The sequence below is a fragment of the Liolophura sinensis genome, chromosome 8 (assembly GCF_032854445.1).
Source record: "Liolophura sinensis isolate JHLJ2023 chromosome 8, CUHK_Ljap_v2, whole genome shotgun sequence".
NCBI lineage: Eukaryota > Metazoa > Mollusca > Polyplacophora > Chitonida > Chitonidae > Liolophura > Liolophura sinensis.
The window spans coordinates 35,302,527-35,327,914 of NC_088302.1; the positions used below are offsets into that span (position 1 = coordinate 35,302,527).

The 25,388-nt window shown below is 37.3% G+C and overlaps 2 protein-coding genes across 4 annotated transcripts in view; one reads left to right on the forward strand and one right to left on the reverse strand.

Moving 5' to 3' along the window:
- Positions 1 to 60: 60 nt before the first annotated feature.
- On the reverse strand, positions 61 to 13,065 carry LOC135473462 (steroid receptor RNA activator 1-like). The gene is made up of 6 exons (XM_064753313.1): positions 13,047 to 13,065; positions 8,283 to 8,444; positions 5,729 to 6,006; positions 4,719 to 4,827; positions 4,189 to 4,259; positions 61 to 3,681 (listed from the first exon to the last, which is right to left on the reverse strand). The coding sequence occupies exons 1-6, from the start codon at positions 13,063 to 13,065 to the stop codon at positions 3,478 to 3,480; spliced, it is 843 nt and encodes a 280-aa protein (XP_064609383.1). The 3' UTR covers positions 61 to 3,477.
- A 76-nt stretch (positions 13,066 to 13,141) lies between these two features.
- Positions 13,142 to 25,388, forward strand: part of LOC135473841 (stromal interaction molecule 1-like) — a 54,844-nt gene continuing 42,597 nt past the window's right edge. For all 3 annotated transcript variants that reach the window (XM_064753754.1, XM_064753753.1, XM_064753755.1), the window contains exons 1-2: positions 13,142 to 13,839; positions 21,309 to 21,430. In XM_064753754.1, the coding sequence (XP_064609824.1) occupies positions 13,503 to 13,839; positions 21,309 to 21,430 (459 nt within the window). In that variant the 5' untranslated portion in view covers positions 13,142 to 13,502. The remainder of the gene's footprint in view (positions 13,840 to 21,308; positions 21,431 to 25,388) is intronic.

Here is a 25,388-nt window from a genome sequence, read left to right on the forward strand (position 1 = left end):
AGAGCACTGTTAATAATAATAATCACATTCATACAAAATAACAACAAACATTACTGGCTGATGTCAGACACATTGTGTTTATTTGATCTTACTCCATTTGTAATATACTGCACTGTATACAATGTATCCATGTTGGTATGCTTATAAACATTGTTGTAACATCAGTGGATGGTATTCTGATGAACCTAATGCATGTTGTCCTTGATGTAGAAGTAGAAATTATGAGCTGCATAAATACTAATGACACTGATGATGAAACAGTCTAGTTAATTTGATGCAAATGTTATTTATATACATTATTTACCATAACTTCAGACTGAAATCTTGTTGCATATATGACAATGACATCATTTACATCTGTAATTTTGAATTTGATGACTACATTGCCTATATATGAAAATTATGGGTTCGTCCCTGTAAAGATTTCCTTGAATACATCTTAAATGTTAAATATGTTAGTGGAGGGCAGTCAGACAACATACAATTTAATACAGAAATCAATGTTTTATAAATGATCATACAGCAATGATTATTAATTAAGGGTATCATTTTGACCATTATGGTATATCAGGTAAAATATCGGCAGTGTAGTTAGTGCATCAGCAGAAAAAAAAGAGGATTAAGTGGATACAACCCCAAAACCACGATGGACACCCGTGATCTGCGCATCTTACTCCTTGAACGACATCCTGAACAGGCAGGCACTAAACTGGTTGCAAAATCACTCTATTGTTTCCCCCAGAACTTAAACGTATCAAAATTTACCTATTTTACAAAATTTTAGTGTCACATCACAAAACCTCACTGCCTTAAAAACAATTATCAGTTTAATATAAAAGTAACATCATCATTACATATTTAATATGTCTTTTTTAGAGATGCAGCTGGCAGTAGAGTAGAGATAAACCCAACAAGCCCTAACCAGACTTTATGCAACACTGTTCATTATTTGATGATACTTATGGGTTCAAAATATTTCTAGAATGTATATATCAACCATGCTTGAACCCCTTGAACCTGCATAAGTTATTTTAATTCTTACAAATGTTTCTCATCCAGTTAAAAAATACACATTTTTTTCTGTATCAGGTGTGAAGGTCTTTCTTCCTTTGGCATTTCCTTACATCTCTGACACTGGTTGGTGTGGTTAAAACTGCTATCATGATATCCCATCCACTGTAACCCAGATGTCTTTGCTGAAGCATTTACTCTGTAGGTCACACCTGGACTTGAACTCTGATCTCCTACCCCGTAATCCACCAGTCTACTAACTGAGCTAAAGAGAAATCTCCATGACCGGTAGTTATTTTCAATACATAAAGAAGTTAAAGCTGTTCCATTTGCTATGCATGCATGATTCATGTATATATCCATATATGCAAATGGCGTAGGAAAAAGAACATCACCCCACAACCAATAAATGCCTATACATCAAAAATCCCTCTATCGTTCACTGTACCATTTCATATTTTTTTTTTTGTTCCTATTCCTATAAAGCACTTGTCAGATGAAGCCTGACGTGTCCAGCACATGTTTCACGATGCCAACCCAATTAGATACCTAAAAAATTTGGTTCAGCTAGATTCACAATCATCAAATACTTCGCCACCCCCATCCAGTCAATGAAATGGAGTTATTGAGAAAATACTAACACTTTTTATAGTCATTATATTAATTAATGTTCCTCAAGCCATGTGATAAGACCAAGGAATACTTCAAGGAGGACCTCAGATTGCTGTAAAAAGGCACACTTCAGTACATTTTCATCCGCTACTGGACCAGAAAAAATCCTATTTGTTCATTCGCATAAATGAAAGCACGAAAAATTGTTAAAGCAGCCAGGTATTTTGTGGCTAATGACTCACACAAAAACTAAACCAGAACTATTTATGCACACCTGAGTTATTCATAGTACTGACACTGACAAAACAATCTGTATCAGAAAGAGCTACCATATGGAAATCAAGGTTACATTAAATGACGTAAAATTCTGCCCCAAAAAGTGCATTTTTAAGACGCAAATAAATACCATCAAATATTACTAGTTGCTGATGCTCATATGTTTCCGGTAGGATAACATCCTACCTTCCAAACAAATGTCAAAAGACTTTCTAAAATCAATCAAACACCACATTTTGGTTAATGTTGAAGAACTAAATTAAAATTATATGGAACATGGTTATGGCCATATTTACTAATATGAAGCTAGCACCAACAGTTTTCAAATAGAATCAGCTATGACCTAGGGAATACAATTGCTGTAAATGTAAATGGCATAAATAAAACAATTTTTATAGTGTATATACATTTAGGCCTTTGTACAAGAGGAAAACTCTAAAAATTAAGACACTACTCGGCAAAACCATGAAATCCTATCCCTACAACAAAGTGTAAACTAAACTACTGGTGACAGTAAAAAAAATTTGCTTATTAAAAATTGTTCATCCATTAAAATAACTTCGACATGATTAGCCTAAATATCTGATCGAAATTTCATCAGAAATATATACACAGGCTCTCAATAAAATCCCATCATAATACATCAACAAAACAGTTTCTTAATCTGCAATTAACAGATTAAGACGAGCAATGTCATAAATGAGAATTGTCGAAATTAGAGTGGAATAATTTAATTTTTTTTAGAATATACTAATACTATGCGTAACTTTACGTGTGCAGCTGTTGTACTACCCAGAAGATTAGCTGTATTTCATTCACTACATACAGTGAGTGCAGTGGTATGGCTACTGGAGGTGAATGATAACTACCCATTCTAATAATTTTGGTCAATTACACATTAGGGTTTCTGGTTGTTTCAGTAGTTTGAGTCAAAGGTTTTCTTATACATAAAAATTATGAGAAAGTCAAGTATAGAAACAGAAGAATAGCTTATGGGTAGGCGTATTCTCTGAATATAAAGAAATCAATGTACATGTATTATCTTAAAGGAAAAAAAAAACTTATGCACATAAGTTTCAAGAAGGTTTCACTTGCAGTAAGAGATTACATGTACAAACAAATTTTTCATTCCCAGTTGGAATAATTCGGGCAAAGCTTTTGGACTACAACACGAATGCCTATGAGTTCAGCTGTTATCTCAGTCTACCTGAAAAGGTTCAGTAAGTCAGAAACTGTTTTATTAAGTGAAACATTTTATAGACATGAGTATTTCCATTTAGTTATGTACTTCAGCTATTTCAAAGATGAGGAAATTCATTTTTTTTTTAAACAGAGCCCAAGCTTAATATCTCTCCAATTTCTTTCTCTCAGTGTAACTGCAGTAAAAATGCTACAGCACGAACAGGCAGGGGTGAATATGTCAAGTTAAACTAACTAGCAACCATTAATGTCACTGCACTACCATTATTATACCATTATTCTTAACCAATGTCCCAAAATTTATAAATATCACAGTTTACAAGGATAATTACAAGTATACACATTTGGTATGTAAACATAAGAGTTACAAAATCAAGATCAGCTGCCAGTTGATGGAGATTCCTCTAGTTTAGGCTTTTTGTCACAGTGTGCTTCGGACGAACCATTATCTGATTGGGTATTTTCTGGGGATTCCCCTTCGCCGCTTCTCTTGCCCTGGCAGACCTCCCCTCCTTGAATAGCCTCTGACCGCAGCTTACACTCATGAATTAACCTTTTGATCCCAACCATCCAATTATTTACCTGCATAAGAAGAAAAGCAAACAAAAACAAAAATAAAAATAATAATAATAAAAAAATATATCGAAAAAGTTTTGAGTATCTCATAACGAACTCGATATCCATTAATGATATCTGACAAGCATGGAGAGCTTTAATTATACATGATTATATAAACAATAAAACTCCACTACAATACAACCTTAAAACAAACACTAACACCATTATCTGACTGGAGAGGAAAATGGCAAAATGACAAAATGGCAAAATTTTCGTCAAAATTGTTTCAATGTTCAGTAGGAAATACTTTATGTTCTTGGCAAGAGATACTGGGTTTAGGCAAGAGCCACAATTCACCAAACCGCTTCTGCAGACCACCAGTAGACCTGTCTTTCCTTTTGCCAGCTGAGAATTTTGAGGTTTTGGGATTTGGGTCATTCAAATGTTGCACAGGGGTAGTCAGTGCTCACATGAATAATGTATGTGCAATATGTTAGCATTAAAGGAGCATATTCCGATAATGTTGCTTACCTCTGCTGTGTAGTCAACCATTAACCCCAGGTGTATATCAAAGGCTGCGGCAAACCGTTTCTCAGTTAATGCTGTAATAGCAAACAGATTGATGAAAGGGTTGGTAGCATGGATAAAAGTCTAGTATACAGCTACAGAGGCCCATGACACTTTGCCAAAGTTTTCAGAAACTAATAGATACTCGTCATGTAACAGCTCACCTTTCCCTGTCTTCTGGTAGTGAAACTGTTTACAAGATTTACCATCTTGCAGTATGAACTCTGGTCAGCTTCTAAATGTGGTCTGCACGTTTACAATGTAAAAGCAGAGCAAGTGGCTTTAAAGAAGTAAGAATGCATTGCCACAATTGCTACATAGCATATCATGGAGCAATTCTAACAGCTTTTTCAGCTACACCAGGATGTAGAAAAAAAGGCACTCTATAAACTAACTTCACTATTAACAGGAAAAAAATTCACAGATTTACAGAAAGAAATTTTCAGCAAGTAAGCTAGTTACTGCACACATAATGAACATTTCCATAATCGTACCAATGGCTAAATATGACATCTTGACTTTGACTGGTGAAGATATGTTATTCTGCTCCCATGCCTCCCTGAACAATAACATCTTCTTCCTGATTTCCTCTTTAGCCCTTTCCTAATAAAAGATAAAATGCATACACACACTGATCGTGATGTTCAATTAGCAAATTAGAGAGATCTAAATTGATAAATCCACTATCCTACATACAATTATGAAATACATATATGAATTTGAACTTTGAATGAATGGAAATTTACTTTCAGTTTCCAGTACATTTGTTGCTGTGATATGGCAGATGTGCAGCTTAAAAATAACCTCTGTAATATAATCAAAAGCTGACATCCAGTGAAAATAAAACGGTAAACAAGTGTAATACACTGGCCCTACAGAGATTTCCCTTACCTCCAAGCAGTAGAAAAGCAGTCCTTGATCCCAAACATCAAACCCCAATATTTTAACACCCAAACTGGGTCACCCTATCAACAATGCATTCAACATTTCTTACTGGCCCCCGATAGCACAGTGGGCAGAGCGTCCGCTTTGGGGGCGGCTTACTTGCCTTTTTTAGAATATACTAACACTAGACAGCAGTGGAAATCCGTCCTGCAACAAAGAGGCACATCACATGCACTTGAAGGATTCCTTCATTGTCATATGACTGAAAAATTGTTAAGTACGACGTTAAACCCCAGGCACTCTCTCACTCACTCAAGCATTTCCCTTTAGTTTAATGGTAGAAGTGCAGGTAACAAATGGCCCGGTGGGAATTTCCCTTTGGTTGAATTGTAGAAGTGCAGGTTACAACTGGTCCAGTGGGTTATTTCCCTTTGGTTTAATGGTAGAAGCGCAGGATACAGGCGGCCCTGTGGGAATTTCCCTATGGTTTAATGGTAGAAGTCCAGGTAACAACTGGCCCAGTAAAATTTCCCTTTGGTTCATTGGTAGAAGTGCCAAGATTGTTTGTTTAAACCCCAACCAGGTCACCCCCCTCACAAAATATATAACAGATACTCACTTTCAAGCATTCTTTACAACTTTCAAAAGCTGTCTGTAAGTGACCCTCCACTAGAGTGAGAAACTCCCCGTCTGTGGAACAGCCTAGTCTTTCCATACACCGCTCCACTGACTCTGTCAACTTGTCTGTTCCCAGGGTGGGTGATACGGGAGGGCTGGCAGGCACTAGGTTAGGGACAACCAGGGGCACTGGCAGAGGGGTGGTGGTGTCCAGGGCTGGGGGCAACAGGAGAACCCCACTGGTGACAGGCGGGCCTGACTCGGGGGGTAACAAGCTGCCTGTAAACGTTAAGGTGACAAAATCAAACAACCATATGGCGAAACGTACAGGTCAAGGAAAGCTTGAATTTCTACCATTTCCTTCTATGTATGTATGGGAAATGACCTAAAATTTTACCCTAAAAGTAAAACTACTTTTCCCTAATAGTATTACACCCTACAATCTATGCACCTCAAAAGGCCTATCTGTGATCCATAAACACTCAGAATCAAGCAAAATGTGCAGCTTAGCCCTGGGCGAAATTTCACGTCAGTTAACTTGTTGTGTATGGCCTATGAGAGATACGAGTTCTCAGAGATCTGCCTGGTGGCGCTTGTGCATATACCGGAAGTTGGGGTTAGAACTCTGCAGCACATGGCCTTCGTGCATGAGCTTTCGGCAAATGGAGCATTTTGTAACCACAACTTCCGGTATATGCTCGAGCGCCCCCCACGCGGAATTCCTGAGAACTCTTACCTTTCTTAGGCCCTATTAGAGTGAGCGCTTGGGGCTTAACGTCAGCCCTATTAGAGGGAAATGGCATAACAACAAATAGAGTACAAGAGAGTACAGATTGGTTTCGCAACCTGTGTAAAGTGGGAAAAATTAAATCCAGTTACAGTAAATCGCGTAGAGTTAAGCTGATGATTTTAAAAGTGTATCCCATGATTCCTTGTGTTTGGTTGTGATTCTTGGAAATGAGACACAGCTGTAGGGCAGTAGGGGTATGAGGAGTGTGTTCACAAGATTGTACATACCTGTGACAAGACCAGTAAACACTCTCACTCTTCACTGACCATGCAACTGCTGGCTCAAGTAGAATCGCTACACAGCTACTGCCAGAAGGCACATTTCACGTATAGTGTGCCACATGCCACATGCCAAAACGCATCAGTGAGAAACGAAATGTTAGCACAAGAGCATATCTTCGACCAGAATGCCTGTTTCACGTATAGTTTGCAATAGTATGTCGAGCCAAAACAGGTGGATTGCAGTTAAACGTTGTATCTAGTTTCGGAAACTTTGCCAAAATGTGCTTCTGTTTTGAACTGAAGGTACCCGATTTGATAAGGCAAGAAAATGGAATTCTTCTGAAATGGGAGGAGAGTTTCAAATGTAACAAAATAACATGTGCCCGAGATGTGGCAAACTTAACTTCTATTTTGCCAGAGGTTGACAACGACACCTATGTCGCTAAAATACCTTTGTATGCCGATTTGTTAAATTTATTGACTGGTCTGTGAACAGACAACACCGTACTCCCCATAATGCTGTCATCGGTTGACCTCAAGGTAACCTGAACAATTAAGCATTCGCTCATTTAATTGAGACCAGCCAGTGTAACCCACAAATTTAGCCTGTCAGCCTGAGAAGTAATACGTCAAGTAGCCCTTTGAATGTGGACATTTTTGGAATAAACAGGTTTGTTCACTTTATTCACTTTAATTCAAGAGTAAAAACAAAGGTGTAACTGGTCGGGAAATCTTTAAGCCTCAGTCAAGTACTGCAGTTGACCCCCCATACGGTGTGGATTAACAGCCTAAGTCTTCATGAAGTTTATTGGGAGAGTGTGTGTGTTTGGGGGGGGGGGGGGGGGGGGGGGTTGCTAATATCTCATATGTCATGCCACCCCCAACCATACGTCATTTTCCGCAAGTTATTTCACGGGTCAAAAAAACATAATTTTTTTTTGGTGACCAAAGGACCTAAACTTGAGAGCAAGTCACTGGCTTGTTAGTCGCAACCAAGAATGTTTCAATGAGAGTCTGGATGGACTAGTGGGTGTGTAATCACTCTTCTCTCAGTCCATGCCTGGGGAGTCTACCCAGTGTGGCGAGGGTCTACAGCCAGACCACCACTGGGGATTACTGCAGAGGTGGGGGTTGATCCCTTACTGCTGTCATCTAAAATCGACTTACTAAAGTCAACTTATGGTCAGAAATTTTCCGGTAAACTCTCGCGATTTACTGTAACTTCAGTGTTTTTTTCCCTGCCATTATTCTCATGGATGAATAAATAACCTTATAACCTAACAAAGTACAGTATTAATATGCTAAAACTAAGTATTAACAAAGTTAAACAGGCTACACAAATTCAGATGCAAGGCAAACACGATCATAAACAGCAAAAACGTATACACATACTGGTATCTGAAAATGTTTGAAAAATAAAATTATAAAAGAAAAGAGATTTAGATTCATGCAAGGATAGTTAGTCGCTATACGAAAGCTGTAAAGAAACAGGCAAATATAAACTTAATACTGAAGCAGTGAAAATGAAGGAGAGGAATATTTACCATCACCACTGTCTGATGATGCAGGAATGTTAGTAGGCCCACTAAGGGGGAAAGCCACTCGCTTGTTCAGTACTGTTCTCCTGGGTGAGCTCTCAGCTGTATTGGTAGAGCTGGGAGCGAATGAGAAGACAGGTGGGTCGTTCCAACCTCGTTCAGGATTTCCTACATTACATAAGATATAGCAGAAATATATGCTATTCTACAAGACTGGAGTTTACAGTTGAAAAGCACACATAAAGCATATGGACCAACACTAAATTTGAAGTCCTTGTTGACAAGCTGGGAAACATGATCATACACTATTGAATTCTGTAAAACAGTAGTATAAAATGAAAAATAAAACCAAAATCCAACACTGCATTATTATTAACGACTGGGGGCGGGGGGCAATTAACTGGCATGCTTAAGCTGAATATATAAAGCTAGTCGAAGGCACAATTTCCAAAGAACATTGTGTGCAAATTCAGAGTTATCTCCCCTACATGTATAATGCTGATCATCTTTTCCACATGCGTTTGCTTAATTTTATTGGGGTACTCCCTCTTCAAAGGATTTTCATTTTCTAAGACGGACAAACAGTTGACTCTGCATAACAAATCTATAAGGCAATTCTGGCTGTCTATAACGAGTACAGAAACCAACTACATGTAAATATTAGTTCATTAGTTCGATTTATGTTTTCTGGCACTTTCACAGTATTTCCAGATTGGTTGGCGAATATGTAAATGAGAAGATGAAACAACTTCCTAAATCCAATTGACTTTTACACACAGATATGATCTTGCTATCTTCAATGCAAACAGCGTTACTATTTTTGTTTAAATGAAAATTCTAGCTCCGAAACATCTGAATGGTAGAAGAGCTAAGCATTAGTTCTCTTAAAATGTTACCAGTAACTTTTTTCAGTTTTACAGCTGGCGGAAACAGGAGTGCCCTGATTACTAACCTTTCATAAGTTACAGACAAACTCTTCCACAAACGAATACTGAATTTCACGCCGTGTTGGACAAATAGTCAACAAACTCAATACTGTGCAAACAGTCCCTACAGTGCTGACATTCACATTTTGTCACCACAACTCTATGAATAATAACACCAGAGTAATTTAGAAAATTAATCATAACCAATGATTACAGTATAACACCACATTGGCAATTTCAGCAACAAAATGTTTGTTTTTTTTTCAATAAAAATCTTGAACTCGGGATAAGGCATTACATACTGATAAAGTTATAGCAATAGTTCACCCTTATGATCATAGCCAAATGTTACTGAGTTTTCCAGAGCACATTATTAGAGCATAATAGAGCATAAACAATCAACCACTTCATTTTATCACTTTTTACTGTAAATGCCTTTTTACTTTGAAAGGCATAAACTTTCGCGGATTGGGTAAGAAGACACATTCGCGGGAATCAACTTTGGATGACCTTAACAGAATTTCTGGACAACTGATAAAGGGAAATCAAACTTCAATACAGAAACGTCAAGTAATAAAACTACCCAAGCATTCAAGTAACAATGTTATCATTTAAACTTGTTTGTACCTGTAAGATGTGACAAAAATTCTATACAATACAGTAACTTAATCAGACGATAGGAAGTTAATCCTCCTAAGCTTTTAATCTTTTGAAGACTGTAAATCTTTATAAAAAGAAGCCCTTACCTGCTATGTGAGCAAATATTTGTGTAACTCACTTCGGGTGACGACAAAGGATTAAATTTGATATAAATAAATCCCTCTGTTTAATTCTCATGCATCAGTGGTGTGAGTGAAACTTTGAGCGAAGTGTGACAGATTTGAGTAAATTTCTCAGAAATGATCATTATGAAAAGGAAGTTTTAAGTACGGAAACCTCCGAGAGGTGTATCGGGCGCATCGAAAAGGTGATCTGACAGGAAAGCAAGTACAGTCGATAAAAAAATAGCCCCTCTCATCGTATGTATATCGTATCACATACCACATCACCAGTACAAATTATCAATTTGCACGTCTCTAACCGCGGCAGTAAATCAACAACAACAATATCGTAATGTGGCGATACTTAGACAGGGCCAAGCCTCCCTAAAGGAAAGCAAGATTACCTGACGATCAATTAAGATGGATTTGTGAAAGCTGGAATACATTCTTATTAGGTATTTCTAATTAACATGTTTGAAAAAGCATTAAAACTGTAGTGCTTGTTAATGAATTTTTACCTGTAATGCATGCTAAGTTAATAAATTACTCACGTGGGTTTTATATTCCATGGCACTTATTTTTGCGGAAATGTGTTTGCTTATTTACGCGAATGTTAGTACCACGTGAATAAAAAGGAATATACAGTGCTTGTAAACCACCACAAGAGTTACAACGAGAAATATGACTGAATGTGTTGTAGGATATTTTGCTCCATCATCTTTGCAGATAAATTGTATTTTAGTCTGATACCTTGACTACAATGCACTCTTTTGAGGTAGCTGTGCAGAGACAAAAAGTGTGAAAACTTTCAGAAAAAGGAGACAAAACGGAAATGCGGTTTATCGGTGGTATTTCTCTTCATAGCAGGCCTTTATTTTCCTAATCCTTTACCAGAATCTAAATGGATTCCCATAGGTTTGCCTTGTGGGAATCCACCAGAATGTAGGTCAAATCTAGTACTACATAGTATGCAGTTGCCGCAACTTTTAATATGTGGTAAATAAAATCGAACAGTTTCGGGGATTCCAGGTGACAAAAATATCACTACACAGGTGTAGAAATATGCCCCACAAATTAAAAGGCCAGCAGGGCAAGATGACTTGGAAATCAAATGGCCTTTTCCCAATTTTTTCAGGTCCTTCATGATAAAAAAAGCACCATGCCAATAACGTTTTAACATTGTAGTTTGATCTGATATGTGTAGTTTATTATTATCTTTGTTCAAAGAATTACATGATTAATGGTTACTGATGACATGAACAATTTTTTTTAAAAGTTCAGGTACTAGAGTGTTGCAACCTAGAAATCAGCAGTGAGCTTTTAATATTGGGTAAGATGTTGGGGGCCAGCGATCCTCGCAAGGGCCCTATTAGTAAAATATAAACCATCCTTAGACCAAAGCTTTCAACTACAGATGTCAGCTGTATCTGATTGAGTTGCTGACATTTGTGGTGGACTTGCTACATTCCTGAGACATTTGACAGGAGCATGCCACAATAAAATCTTTCCTTTGGTTCCAAAGCTCAATTGCAGATGCGAACAAATTGACAAGCAAACTGTTTTAAGTCGTCCCAATTCCTGCTGCTTTCGGTGTTTCATTGCTGCTTAGTAGCCAACAAAATATTTTTACAAAAATGTCTTCACACACCCTTTTTCACAGTTTCACGTCCATTTCACTGCAATCTTCTGATTAGTTTTGGATATATTTCGGTTTTAATCGTCCTCTGTAACAACCACCACTACTGTAGCTGTCAAACAGCCATTGCGCTATTGAACACAGGTGGTATTTCCCACAATTTGTTAGAAGCTCCCTCATAGGTCCACAGGAGAGAGACAATCAATGAGGATAGCCTGTATCATAGCAACGTTCACTAGAAACCAGCACCTGTTATCTGCTTTCCTTTCACTTTTACCTGCATGCTGAAGATTTATGAAACTAAAGACGAATGAACTCCCACTTTGTTTACCCACCATGCCCTAATTCATCAGAATTTGTGTACACATTTAAAGCTCTTAATTTCCTTCCCTACTGTTAAAATTTAGCTTGGCTGCTGGACTTTCATATCCCAACATTCGTATTCGACAGCATGTCAAAGATTTCACTATCAGCAGGCCAGGGGTTACTTCGACCCCTGCTGTATTTCATTATTTGTCAGTTAGTTTGTGATGAATAATTTGCTTGCAATGTTGGATAAAACCAATAGTTTGGTGATTCATTTCAAAAATTAAAATTTAATTCACAGTTTATTTTGATTTTGGTTCGTCAATATAGATGTTCTAGTATTTGTATGTTTTGAAAGTTACATGTATCATGGCAAACAACAACAACACCCATTCAAGATAACGTGTAAATAGTCTAACAAAACACATATCATGGCGATGTTTATGGTCGTATTATTTTTGTGACTTTCATACGGGATTCCTGAGAATTTGCTTGACCGTAGTCATGGCATGAATCGGATTCCCGTCAAAAGTAAAGCCCTGTACAGCATTAAATGTTCGAATACTACCAATGATAGCTGTGGATGCAGGCACTGCTTTCATCTGAATAGATTTTATGGCTACCCACTGTTCATCAGTGGAGGATTGACTAACGTTTGATCAAGGCGATACTGACACGAAAAACTACCATGAAACAAGAATAACAGCAAGTTGACCACTAACCACTGATTGACACTGCAGCAGTGGAAAACATGACAGGATTTCCTGATTTTCACAATGTCCCTGTCGTATTTTCACATTCAGTTGAAGTATCATCAAAATCAACGTCAACGCGTAACGGTATTGACAAGCATGAAACCAATTCCATAATTATCTCTTGATACACTAAATGGAGTTAGGCGACTGTCATGTTCTCATTGTTATGTTGTTGTTGTTGATGTAAATGTTCCATGCGTGAGTGTTGTCTATCTTCCTCAACTGACACATCAGTCATAGCAAGGCATGGGGAGGAAGTCACCAATGATGACTGACTAAGCTCATTAGTGTATGTACACACATAAAAGCCTTCTAAAAAATTAGGCATTCTTCGCTATCTAAACAGCACAGCAGAAGATAATGCGTCGCTCGGATTGCCAACTCACCGGGTTTGGATTCCGCCATTTTTGCTGTCCCACAACCACCTTCGACCAATCAGAAACCCACAAATAAACCTTTCCGGGCAGTGCCATCAACTCAGCATTCACCGCAACAACCATGATTAATGTTCGATGTTATTTTATGTAACTCATCTGGATTTCTGCTCATTGTATATTTGATGGCAAACAGTGAATATTTTAATTTGTTGCGCTCTACTATACACCATTGTGGGTTGATGACAGAGTTAATACTGTGGAGAAATCCTGTGGTTTCCGAAGGGGGCTTTTGTATCGAATAACAGCCCAGCTGACGACCACCCGTTCAGTCCTACGACGGATATATCGACTGCGGGAATGGAACTTTTCTTCGCGATTGTGAGGTTACAAAGGGACAAATATGTTGTGATCGGTTCGTCAACGTGCCATCCTGAATCCCGGTGATGGTAAAGTCTTTCGGTAGATATGGTGAAAACGGAGAGAGTGATAATGTGGAGGATTACCCTGTATGGAAGGACTTCGAAGGCTGCCAAATGCCCGGCGGGTGTTCTCTTGATGTTCTCTGTCGTTTTGTTGCTGTCTGGACGGACATTGTGTCAAAGACCAACACACACATCGAACCGAAATTCCATTGAAAGTAGCAAACCACAATCTCAGGCTATTATTCAGGTCCCCAGTTCGGATGAATCTCAACATTTACTACGTACCGGTGAAATTATTAACTACAAATCGGCGGGTAGCGGACGCAACAGGCCGGATGAAAACAAACTGCGGCGAGTTCCACGTGTTGGGATAGACAGAGGTAAGTGAGCCTTGACGGTCATGCAGTTTGACACCAAATTACTTAACATGTACGTGACTGTAAACAAAGAAAGGTAATGGTGTGAAGTAAGGTTGTTTGAAATTTGTACTGTGTAGATGAGGGTAAAAACATAAAATAACATAACCTAAGCAGGTTATTGCTTAGGTCACAGACACTTCACTTCTTTTTTCTGTCAAAGCCCTATTGGAAATTGGTGTGGAGGCAAAACAATTTTGATTTCTTCATTGTCATTATATGATGATGTCAACATTTGTGACAGCTTCTTTTCGAAAACAATCTCCCCCAAAATAATTAGTGAGGGGCGGTGATGAAAAACCATGAATCCAATGTGATGCTGGTGCAAAGTGCATTTTATTTGATACATTTATGTGCACACATCAAAAAGCCGCTTTTTGGCATATCAAGGGAAGTATTTTCCCAATTCTTAATAACTTCACTGTCCATACTTTGTACAGCTACAAGTGTATAATGTAAACAGTAAAGCTGTAGGTCCTGCACAGCCGAGTTAACTTATACACACTATATCTATTTTAATGGATATCTTTTTTAATTTGTTTGTTCTTTGTTCGTGTATTACAAAAATGTCCTCTCAGCATCCCATGTTAGACTGAGTATCAGATCGGTTACTATTTTAAACTTTGACATATATAATATCAGAGATTTGGCATCATTGACCTGCATACTAATGTCATGTCCTTTGTAGCAAGTCCCAGTGCATTTATGCAATGTTGCCTCTTTTTATTGTTGCACTGCAAGCAACATTTTAGGATGTTTCATACTTTTCTTGGAGTCACAATGACAACTGTAAGAGTTGCAAAGTGTGTGCTGTTTCATAATTATATATAATGGATTAAATGTAACAATTAATAAGAGTGAATAGGTGTTCAGACAAAGTGATACTGTTACATCAAGTTAGCCATGTGCAACAGTCAGTGGGGTTTATGAGCAGCCCTGCAATCCCATGTTAATTTTATCTTCACTGTTAACATACCATTGTCTTATATGTGCAGTATCGTGCAAGTATGACATCTTTGTGAAAGTGGCCCCACGTTCCCCACTCTCAGTGTACATGTCAGTGGCTACCTTGATAACAAGAAGTGGTTGACCCATGCTGATGGCATGTGGCTATTTGCATTGTGCGATAAAGATTTATGATTTAAAGATTTCTGTACTTCCTCCAAATGGTATTAATTTATTTTTTTCCATAAAATTTTTGTGCCATACTCAAGAATATTTCACCTATGTGACGACGGTGAGCATTATGGTGGGAGGAAACTGGGCAGAGCCCGGAAGGAATCCCATGACCTCCAAATGGCAACAGATCAATTGCATAATGATGTATTAGTGATATCACAGGGATCGAGTCATTGCTGCATAGGTAAGATGCTTACCCTAGTCACTAGGTCACATGAATGTTGGCTCCATTTTATTTCCTGCTTAGGATTAAACTTAGCCAGTTTCTTGTTCACCTGTCTACATGGATGGAGGACATTATTGCTATATCACATATTTTAAGACTCAGTGTTTTCAACACTTGTCTCATAAGAGAGGTGAGATGAGGAAAAAAGAAATGTGGGCAAACTACTCAGACAAAATAGTCTTGAACTGGGCTGTTTGGAGACCCTTTGGAAACACTTCGGATTCCTGGCACATCCCATGATTCTCGAACAGGTCGAAATTTTTGAAAGAATCCAGTACTTCATTTGCTCACAGGATCTTAATGGCAACTTGGCACCATTGTGAAAGTGAAAAAGAAAAATATATGACATGAATAAAATAATGAATAATCAATGTATTCAACGCTTCATGATAATGTGAGGTACATGTACAATATGTGCAATTAATTAAAAAAGAATCTAGACATTGGTGATGTACATGTACTCTGTAAAATGCAAATAAAGGTTATTTTGCTCAATACTGACAATTTGGAAGATTCAGGCTGTAGCAGTAAAGCCAGCACTATCTTTCATGATTTGGTGATTCAGACATCCCTGTATTTATTTATTTATTTATTTATTTGATTGGTGTTTTACGCAGTACTCAAGAATATTTCACTTATACGACGGCGGCCAGCATTATGGTGGGAGGAAACCGGGCAGAGCGCGGTGGAAACCCACGACCATCCGCAGGTTGCTGGCAGACCTTCCCACATACAGCCGGAGAGGAAGCCAGCATGAACATCCCTGTATTAAAAGTGTATGTAGTTATCAAATGGCCTATCAACCCAATGTTTGAGAGGCTTTTCATGCGCATTATGGCTTTATTTCTGTGCAACTTCATGTGCACAGCACAGATATTTTGATGAATTACTTGTAAATTAATGTACCAATTGAGGCATTTCAGACTTTCTGGTTGTTTGTCACCATAACTACAATATTGTACTCTGGAGAATGTTTTGTATATATATATATATTTGATTGAGCACACATAGTGCTTGTAGGCCATTTAGACATACCCGCACAGTAAATGTACCAAGCGGTGTCATAACCACAGTATTCTGGGAGTTTGTTGGCTTTATTGCGGTCAGGTTATTCTCATGGTTAGCCATTAAGTGCATGCTGTAGGGTGTCTTTGAAATGGTGTATTGCTGTTAATGGATAAGCCTCTTTTACTTTTATTTCACTCTTCTTTGCACAGATGCACTGAGATTTAGGCTGTTAGATATGACCTGGGAAACACTAAGGAATGGCCACACATTGTGTACTGTTTTACAATGCACTGCATTAACTGTGGTCAACAGTACATACGTGTATGCACTTGTAGGCACAAACCATGGTCTGAGCACTGTGGCATTGTGTGTTTGTTACACTTTGCAAAAGTAAATACTCATCGCAAAACAGCACTGACTAGCTTCTTAGTTTGGGCACGTGTCTTAGGTGTCAGAATTTAGGCTGAGATCGAGAAAGTTTTAAAATATGTTACATGTGTTTAAACGAAACATATGTACTGGAACTGAAAACAAGGTAATAAGAAATAATATTAAATCATAGTAACGCATTTGATTTTTTAAATTTACGTCATCTTGACAACTGCCTGAGCTTGATTTAGTCTCTATTTGAGTCAAAGTGCCCACAAGCTCAGGAAATATTAACCTTTAACACTGTGTAAAATGATTTCATTCATTGTCATATAAAGCTTTATAGAGCAACGAAACATGGCTGGTCGGCCCAGTGCTAGTATAATGTGATTGCATGGGATGCCGTGTCTGGTTTATTCAGCATGAGGAGACCTCTGTGGCTCAGTTGGTTAGCGCTCTAGCGCAGCGCAATGACCCAGGAGTCTCTCACCAATACGGTTGCTGTGAGTTCAAGGCCAGCTCACGCTGGCTTCCTCTCCGGCCGTACGTGGGGAGGTCTGTCAGCAACCTGCAGATGGTTGTGGGTTTCCCCCAAGCTCTGCCCGGTTTCCACCCACCATAATGCTGGCCGCCGTCATATAAGTGAAATATTCTTGAGTACGGCAATAAAACACCAATCAAATAAATAAATAAATAAATATTCAGCATGATACTTCAGTAGGGGCAGCGCTTCGTGTTTTGGACTCGTCCAGCTACATGAGAAACAATATACCAGAAATTACCGTAAATTTTGTGCATGATTAACTTGCCCATTTTTCCTGATTCTGAGAGTTGTATTGATTTTACAAAAATGTTTTGAGGTTTGCTCGGAACATGGGATGATATTCTACTGGAAAATTGTGGGTTTCAGCACTGAAAATAATATTTTGTGACATTTGTGTACCTCTAAAAATGCACTTTTGTGGGTGAAATGTAAGGTCATTTAGGTATGTACACACACCTAATGACTCCACATCATCATATGACTGAAAAACTTTTAAGTACAACATTCAACCCCAAACATACATACATACATACATACATATTAAGCTGCCAGTCTTTTGGATCTCTACTGTATACATACAGGACATTGTAAGAGGAAGCCTGTAAGGATACTTCTACACGTGGCTGTAAAGAAAGTTGTATCCCATGTGGAATAAGCATACCAGTTACATGGAGGTATATCAAATAACTGAGTCATGTAAAAGATGTTTTTATTCAGTGGTTTTACTATTTTTTTGCTAAGGAAAGGCTGAGAAACTAAAATACAACTTACGAAATGGGGGACTCGAAGACAAGCTACATGTACATAGATGGTCCAAATGACAGTAGAATGCATCATTTTCTTCTGTGATGTTGCAGTGCGTGTGTACTTGATATATATTTTATGAGCACATATACACTGATAATTGTGACGTAATAAAGGAACGAACTAATGAGTTCACAGCTCTGGACCCTCTTGATACAGCTGGGAAGGAGTTTTATGAGTTCCCCATAAACATATTTTCATTTTACACTCACCAGCATGTGTTTGAACAATGACAGTGTGCCAGGAAAATTTATATTCAATCAACAATAATTGGAGTGGAAATGTTATAACCAGGTTATTTTCATTGTTACTTAACCCTTTAATAATAATCTCCTTATTTAAGCTCCTAGTCCCCACCATACTTACGCACAATAATACAAAATTGTAGTGTTACCACGGATAAATGGGAATATAAAATAAAGTTGTGATACAAGCTGTAATTTCCCATTGTACACTGTAAATTTGTATAGGAGCAGTTTTATCCTTGTCTAGAATAGGCATTCCACTGATTCTGTGCTCTTTTACGGCCAAGCATATGCAATTTTCTCATTAGTTGGTCTATATTTAAATGTACATGTAATTCAGTTCAGTTATAAATTCTTTACATGTAGTTGACTTTATGATGTTTTTATCAAATTGGCACGATGCAGCCTAATGAGATTGTTAGTTTTAGTTGTGGCCTGGAGCCCTACAGTAAAAATCCCTCTGTCTCTTTGTCTGTATGTCTGTCTGTCAGTCGGTCAGAGTTTTGACATCCTATCTGTTAACATCGATCATTCTCTAAAAGAGGGGCCTGAATGAAGGCAGCATCGACTTTTTGCATGTTTTTGGAACTATTGTGAATTCGTTTTACTGTTTCCCTGGAGGACTGAAGGTTGTTTCTGTTTCTGACAGATGTAAATTTTATGTCCCATTTGATGGGAATGGCAGTGTATGGGCTATACAAGACAGCTGATTTGTTGTCATTAGCATAGATTTATTACATTGTGATTTTGACAGTTAGACCCTTCTTTTTCTGTTGTTTGTTCCAAATCTGCCTCCCACACAGTCTATACAAAAGATGTCATAATCTGGTGGCGCATGTTCTACATGTTCATCTACCTATAGTTAATAAAGAATCCTGTCATACACAACAGGCACTGCTCTGCTGGACTTGATGTGTGGCTTTGTGAGGTGGTAAGAAGTGATTAACCAGTTGGATATTGTCTAGCATGTTGTGCACACATTTTACCTGACGGCTGTACTCCACCCACTGGTTTTAATAGCCCAGCCATGATTCTGTTAATTCTAATTATACAATTGGCTGGTACAAACTGTAACTTCATGTACATGTGAATGTAATATGTTCTCTCCACACTAAAAGCATATCAGTGTGATTCTCATTATATGATAGAGTGTGCATTCATTGTTTCTTGTGAGATGTACATACATGTTGTACACTAGATATCAAATTCCTTGGCTTAGCTAAAGATGTGTCTCCGAAAATTTGAGACAGCCTATACTAATAAAGTAACATGGAAACAAATTGGGAAAATAGTGGAAATAAAACTGTGGTTTGCATAGATTCATGTGCATGTACTTGTGTAAATAATTGAAAGTACTTGAAAATGTTTTCATGACCTTAGAAGTCCTTGCCAAAGAGTTTCGTTTTGGACAATTTGGTCATTTTTGGATTTTTCAATGTTAAAAGAATACTGCATTGTTTTCAAAATGGAACAATAAATAAGCTACCAAAATAGTATGCATTAATCTCAGCAAGGAGGTTTTGTATTTAGACTGAGTGGCCCTTAGGTGGTTAGAAAACATGGGATATGACGCTCTCGAAAATCCTTGAAAAACATTTTCTTATTATGGTCTTTGAAATGGTTAGAAAACATGGGGTATGAGGCTCTCGAAAATCCTTGAAAAACATTTTCTCATTGTGGTCCTTGAAGTGGTTAGAAAACATGGGATATGAGGCTCTCGAAAATCCTTGAAAAACATTTTGTTATTATGGTCCTTGAAATGGTTAGAAAACATGGGATATTAGGTTCTCGAAAGTCCTTGAAAAACATTTTCTTGTTATCACGTTGAGTTTAATAGTACATGTACATCTGTATCTCATCCCTCGGCTTTCACATTGACTTCGAATCACGATATGAGTCATGTAGATTGGTAATTCTGTGATGTGACAGCATGAACCTCTACAAGTCTATTAAATACATGTATATCTGCTTCTGTGTTTTTATGTTGTTTCACAGTTCAGGAGGAAGTAGGTGATCCATCACATCTGATAAGAGTTGACAAGCTTAAAAGGCTTTAGATTAATGTACTACCTAGGACAGTTTGTCTGTGATCACTACCTGGTGAGCTCTGATGCTGTGTCAGATTTGTGAATTATGTGAATATGGCTAAACAGCTTTATAATGTTTTCATTCCCCAAAATTGTCAAAGTATAGTCCAGTGTATGTTTTATTATGCTGCATTGAGATCTGATATTCTGTACATTAACCATGCATGTAGTGACATGTTGATGCACTGGGTCACTTGCATGAAGCCTTCACACTTACATGTACAAAGAAATAGATAACTCTCAGGGTTTCACAATCATGAGACTTGAAGTGTCATTAATAACTATTTAGGGAAGCATCCACTTTGAAGTGCTAACTTGATTAAACTGTTACATTTAACATGCGATATGTTCTCTCCTTCAATTTCCCCTCACTTGTTAAGTTCTTGTGGCTGTAGACACATAGACATTTTATGACCCCAGCAGTGACATTAAATAACTACCTGTAATTATGTAAATTAGAGTTAACCTACACCTGATAATGATGGATTGATGAAGGAAGTTAATGTCGAAAACTTCTTAGGTTGTATGACCACATGGAAAACCTGTTGTCTCTGCTACATTGATTATAGTGGTTCAAATTATTTCTTTATATACCCTATTTCCTCAGCCTTTTTGCATGATAGGGCATCTTTCAGCACCATTTATGCACATTTTAAATTTGATGTTTGAGAGAAAACTACACTGGTTGGTCTGGCCAATTTCGGGGCTTCACAAAAAGTATGATTTTGTTAGTCTACATAGAATAATGCCGACAGAATATGGTTAAACATCTTGAAAGCATGGGGAAAGATTGAAGAATTACAGTGTATCTTCTTGTAGAGAGTATCTAAAATCAGATTTTCAAAATTTCTTGGTTGTTTTCATTTTTTTTTTTTATGCCTGCATGCAGCTGTTCATCAAGTAATTTAAGTTTAACATTTTAACATAAAATTTTAAGTTAACATGTCTCTTTTTCTGCCATTTCATTTCAGTATGTTCCAAACATGACTTTGAGTGTACCAAAGATAAGATCAGTATGGATGCGATCATCATGTTACACAGTCTGCTAGATGATGATCGCAATGGTAATGTGGACCAGTCAGAAAGCGATGAGGTGGGTTTTTAGAATCAAGTTTTAACTTTAGAATTTAGTTTTAAATTTTAAAGATGACCAGTGTCACATACATGTAACTGCATGTATAACATATTGTGTTACACTGTTTACTGTGAACTTTGTAATATATTGTAGCAGTATTATGCCTAAAAATATGAATTGGTACAATAGAGTCTTACACATACACAATATAAATCTGTCTAAGTGTCTGCATAAAACGAAAATAGATCAGACGAAAATGTAAAACTTAACATCCGTAAGACAAATTAGTACCAGTGAACATGACTTTCATACTTTAAAGTATTCTGTCAAAGGTTGACACATGACAAGGCTGCATCAGGAGTAAGATGGTTATTTTTCATACATGTACATACATGCAATACATTTAGGTTTCGGGATGAAATATCATATAAATTTATGATGAACATGCACAATTCCAGTCATTTACGTATGTTTCTAAATAAAAAAACTGTTAATAAAAGGAGTATATAAATATTAGAATTACCTAGCCACAACAAAATTAAAAGTCCAGATTTGTTACGTAACTTTAAAAATCCGTAAGAATTGTGCACTTTGTATTTTATCATGAAACTCAATACTTCAATACATTTAACAGCTGCAATCGGACAAGAACACTACAATGACATCACTTACTACACATTAATATTTTGTGCGTCGATTTTGCGTCTAGTCTTTACGTTTTTGTGGGTGCTGGCAGTTTGTCCTTGTAAGGCGTACCTCATTAGGAGCTGTGGTGGTTGTTTTGATGTGATTGTGTCACCTCTTCTCTCTCTGACATTTACATGGGCACTGACTCGCCTCAGGCAGTCTGTACCTCTCCGCAAGATCATCAATATCCGCATTGCTTCCTCGAAATAAGGAGAAAAACCCTTCCGAATAGGAAGCTCCAAATTCATGTAATTCCATCCCACTACAAGGGGATACTGGTCATAAATGTGCAGTGCTGCAAGGGAAGTAATACAGGAGTCAATATAAGTGTGCTCTGCCGCTCAGTATGCTAATGATTTATATGTTAGTTTTGTTTCTTGAAGACAAAACGCATACATGTACTGTTCATAATACATGTAGGTTATTTCAAAATGAAGACGTACATGTTACGTTTGACAAATCTGTATAAAAGCATCCTTTTCTGCGTAGAACACAATCACTGCCTCCATTGTAATAGTTTTTCATTTGTAGTAAATTTCAATTTGAAGTTCTTTAGCATACTGTATCATTTCATCGATATTCCTGATGCTTAGAAATTTCAATAAGTTTTCACAAATGAGTGTACAGTACTCATGTAGTTTTAATAACAGAGAGTGTAAGCTTTGCTGAACTGGGTCAGATTTAAGCACTTGTAGACACCTACTGTGGTATCCAGGGAAGTGAGCTTGCACATGCAATTAAGTGAACATATTTAATTGCTGGAGTCAGTGTGACCATGCAAATTTGGATCTATAAAATTGACATTCTACAATTATGTTTGTCAATCATAGCTCTAATTCCTTGGAGGTTTGTGTCTTGGTTAGACCTACATGATGTAACCTAAGGCTATTGCTATTGATGCAGATACCCAATACTCGAGCACCCAGGAAGTATACATGTACAGTAAGACTGAGGGCACATTTCCTGTGGATGTACTGGAGGTGGTTGGTGGTTGGCAGCCTCTGCATGGGGATCCATCATGTTGGCATTGCCAGATAATGCTGGGAGATCTGCTGATGAAGCATTGACTAACAATAGGAACTGCAGCTGCTCTCTTTTGGCCTATCTAAGCAAAACCCCAAAGCCAAGTCTGTTTATAACTTTGAGGGAAATGTCAATAAAATAAAAAATGCATTACCGTACATGCATGTACTATTGCTGTTACAGAGCATTAGCATGTGCATGTATGTAAAAAGTATTAAGAAACCATACACTTTTAAACTCTTACAGTATTTAATTACCAATGTAGGATTGCAGTAATAATGTTACTTGCACAAGACGGTGCATTTTAAATGAGCAGTAGAAGAGCGGGTCTAGGCTGTGATGTTAAAGATGATTGTTTCTTATTTGCAAGGATATACAAGGTGCAGGTTCATTTTGAGCATTTTTATGGAGCGCTTTAAACAATAAGTTGTTGATGAGACTAGTGTGGCTGTTAAGCAGTCCAAGGCGTTTTCAAGACTGCTTTTCTTCCATCCCTGTTGCATCTTTTTAAAAGATTTCCAGTAACTTTTCAAAGGTCATTGGTTAACTCTTGCACTCTGGTTTCCTATACACCAAGAAAACTAACCACTATCGTATACATTGTAAGTCTAAAATATTCTTGAGCAGGTAGCATTATTTAGCAATCAAGTGATAACTAAATGAATAATATTTAATTCCTCAACCATTTCACATATGAATGAGTAAGTTTCATGTTATGTTTATAATATAATGTTTTTAATTTGATTTTAGAAAAAAATACTACATTGGTTAAATTGGTCAGTTTCAGGGCTTCACAAAAATGTGATTTTATCCATCTACATGGAATAATACCTTCAGAATATGCTTAAATAAACACCTTGCAAACATGCAACAAGGTTGAAGAATTACAGTATATGAGTAATTTATAAATCATTTTCTGTACCCAAGATAGAAAATGAATTACATGTACACTTACTACAAGTCTAGATCTGAAAATGACAAATAATGTTTGGTGTGAATGTTGTTAGTGTGGCAAGTCCAGAAAATTTTGCAGAATCAGTGAATGGGATTATGGTATATATCCAAGTCATATCGATGATTTCTGCTTGTGCTGCATATTAGTAGACCATTTACTGGTAGATACGGAGGAAAGATCACAGAAGATCATACTATTGACAGTATAATAGTCTGAGCATGTGACAGTAATCCATTTATGATAATCGTTAATATCTTTCTAATACCAGGCACTGCGATGCTTGATCGATAACAGTTTGTTCACATATTTTACATAGCTTTATAGGATATAATAATGTATATATTATAACATATGCATATGAAAGTATTTGCTCCCATCATAATGCTGGCTCTTATAGGTGAAATACATGTAGCATTCTACTTCATGAGTATGGTGTAAAACACCTGTCAAATACCTAAATATTTATGTAAATGTTTTTTGTTTTTTTTTAAACTGAGAGAGAGAAAATATTGGATAAATAAGTCCAAAGATGCAACTACAAACTTTGTAACATTGTTAGTTGTTTTGTAAGTAGATGTACATAGAAACTCAGGAGTTTCATTATAAAGAGAGAAGAAGAATAGAACTAAAATCTAAATGAGTGGCTGAATAAAATCAAAATACATATTTTGTTGGGTTCATTTTATAAATTGTAACAGTGTTCAAAGTTGGTTTGGAGTGGGAAAATGATACACTGGTTTATGCAGCCTCTGACACGTACTTTAACTCAGTTTTGAAAATATCCCTGAAACTGGTAACAGATTTGCATCTTTTAGTCTGAAAGGTTACGAAAATTACCCTGTATATCTGCCCTTTTCATGTTTTGTCACTGCTCTATTGTTCAAAGGAAATGTGCAACTTGAAGGCTTTAAAGCCTGTTATGGGGTGTCAAACCTGATTAATCTGCACTTTCCACCTGAGTCATCCACTGGAAATGTCTGAGGATGTAACCTTAGTTTCCAATACTTTACTTTTGTTGTCTTTTAAGTAGCAAGAGAAACCCAGGTATTAATAGTAACAAAGCTATTTGAACTTCTCAAAGAGGATCAATCAAATCTGCTAGCAGACAGCCTTATATACTGTATCCCCAAATCATTATTCTGCAGGTTTGCTCTGGTATTGATTCGCCTGGAAGAGCTGTTATAGACAAGCCTGTGTCATGGGAGGAGTGGTAGTAGTGTAGAATCCTGTGCGACTGAGGGGGAGAGGGAGGTTTATTATCTTACAATCAGGATCTAAGACTGTGCGTCACAGAGACTTAGCACAGATTAT

Bases quoted from the DNA above. Each gene is read 5' to 3' on its own strand.
- LOC135473462 (XM_064753313.1), bottom strand. The intron at 4,828-5,728 runs GTGAGTATCTGT...ATCTTTTATTAG, and splicing joins GTTGTAAAGAATGCTTGAAA to GAAAGGGCTAAAGAGGAAAT. The intron at 3,682-4,188 runs GTAAGCAACATT...CTTCTTATGCAG, and splicing joins TGGTTGACTACACAGCAGAG to GTAAATAATTGGATGGTTGG.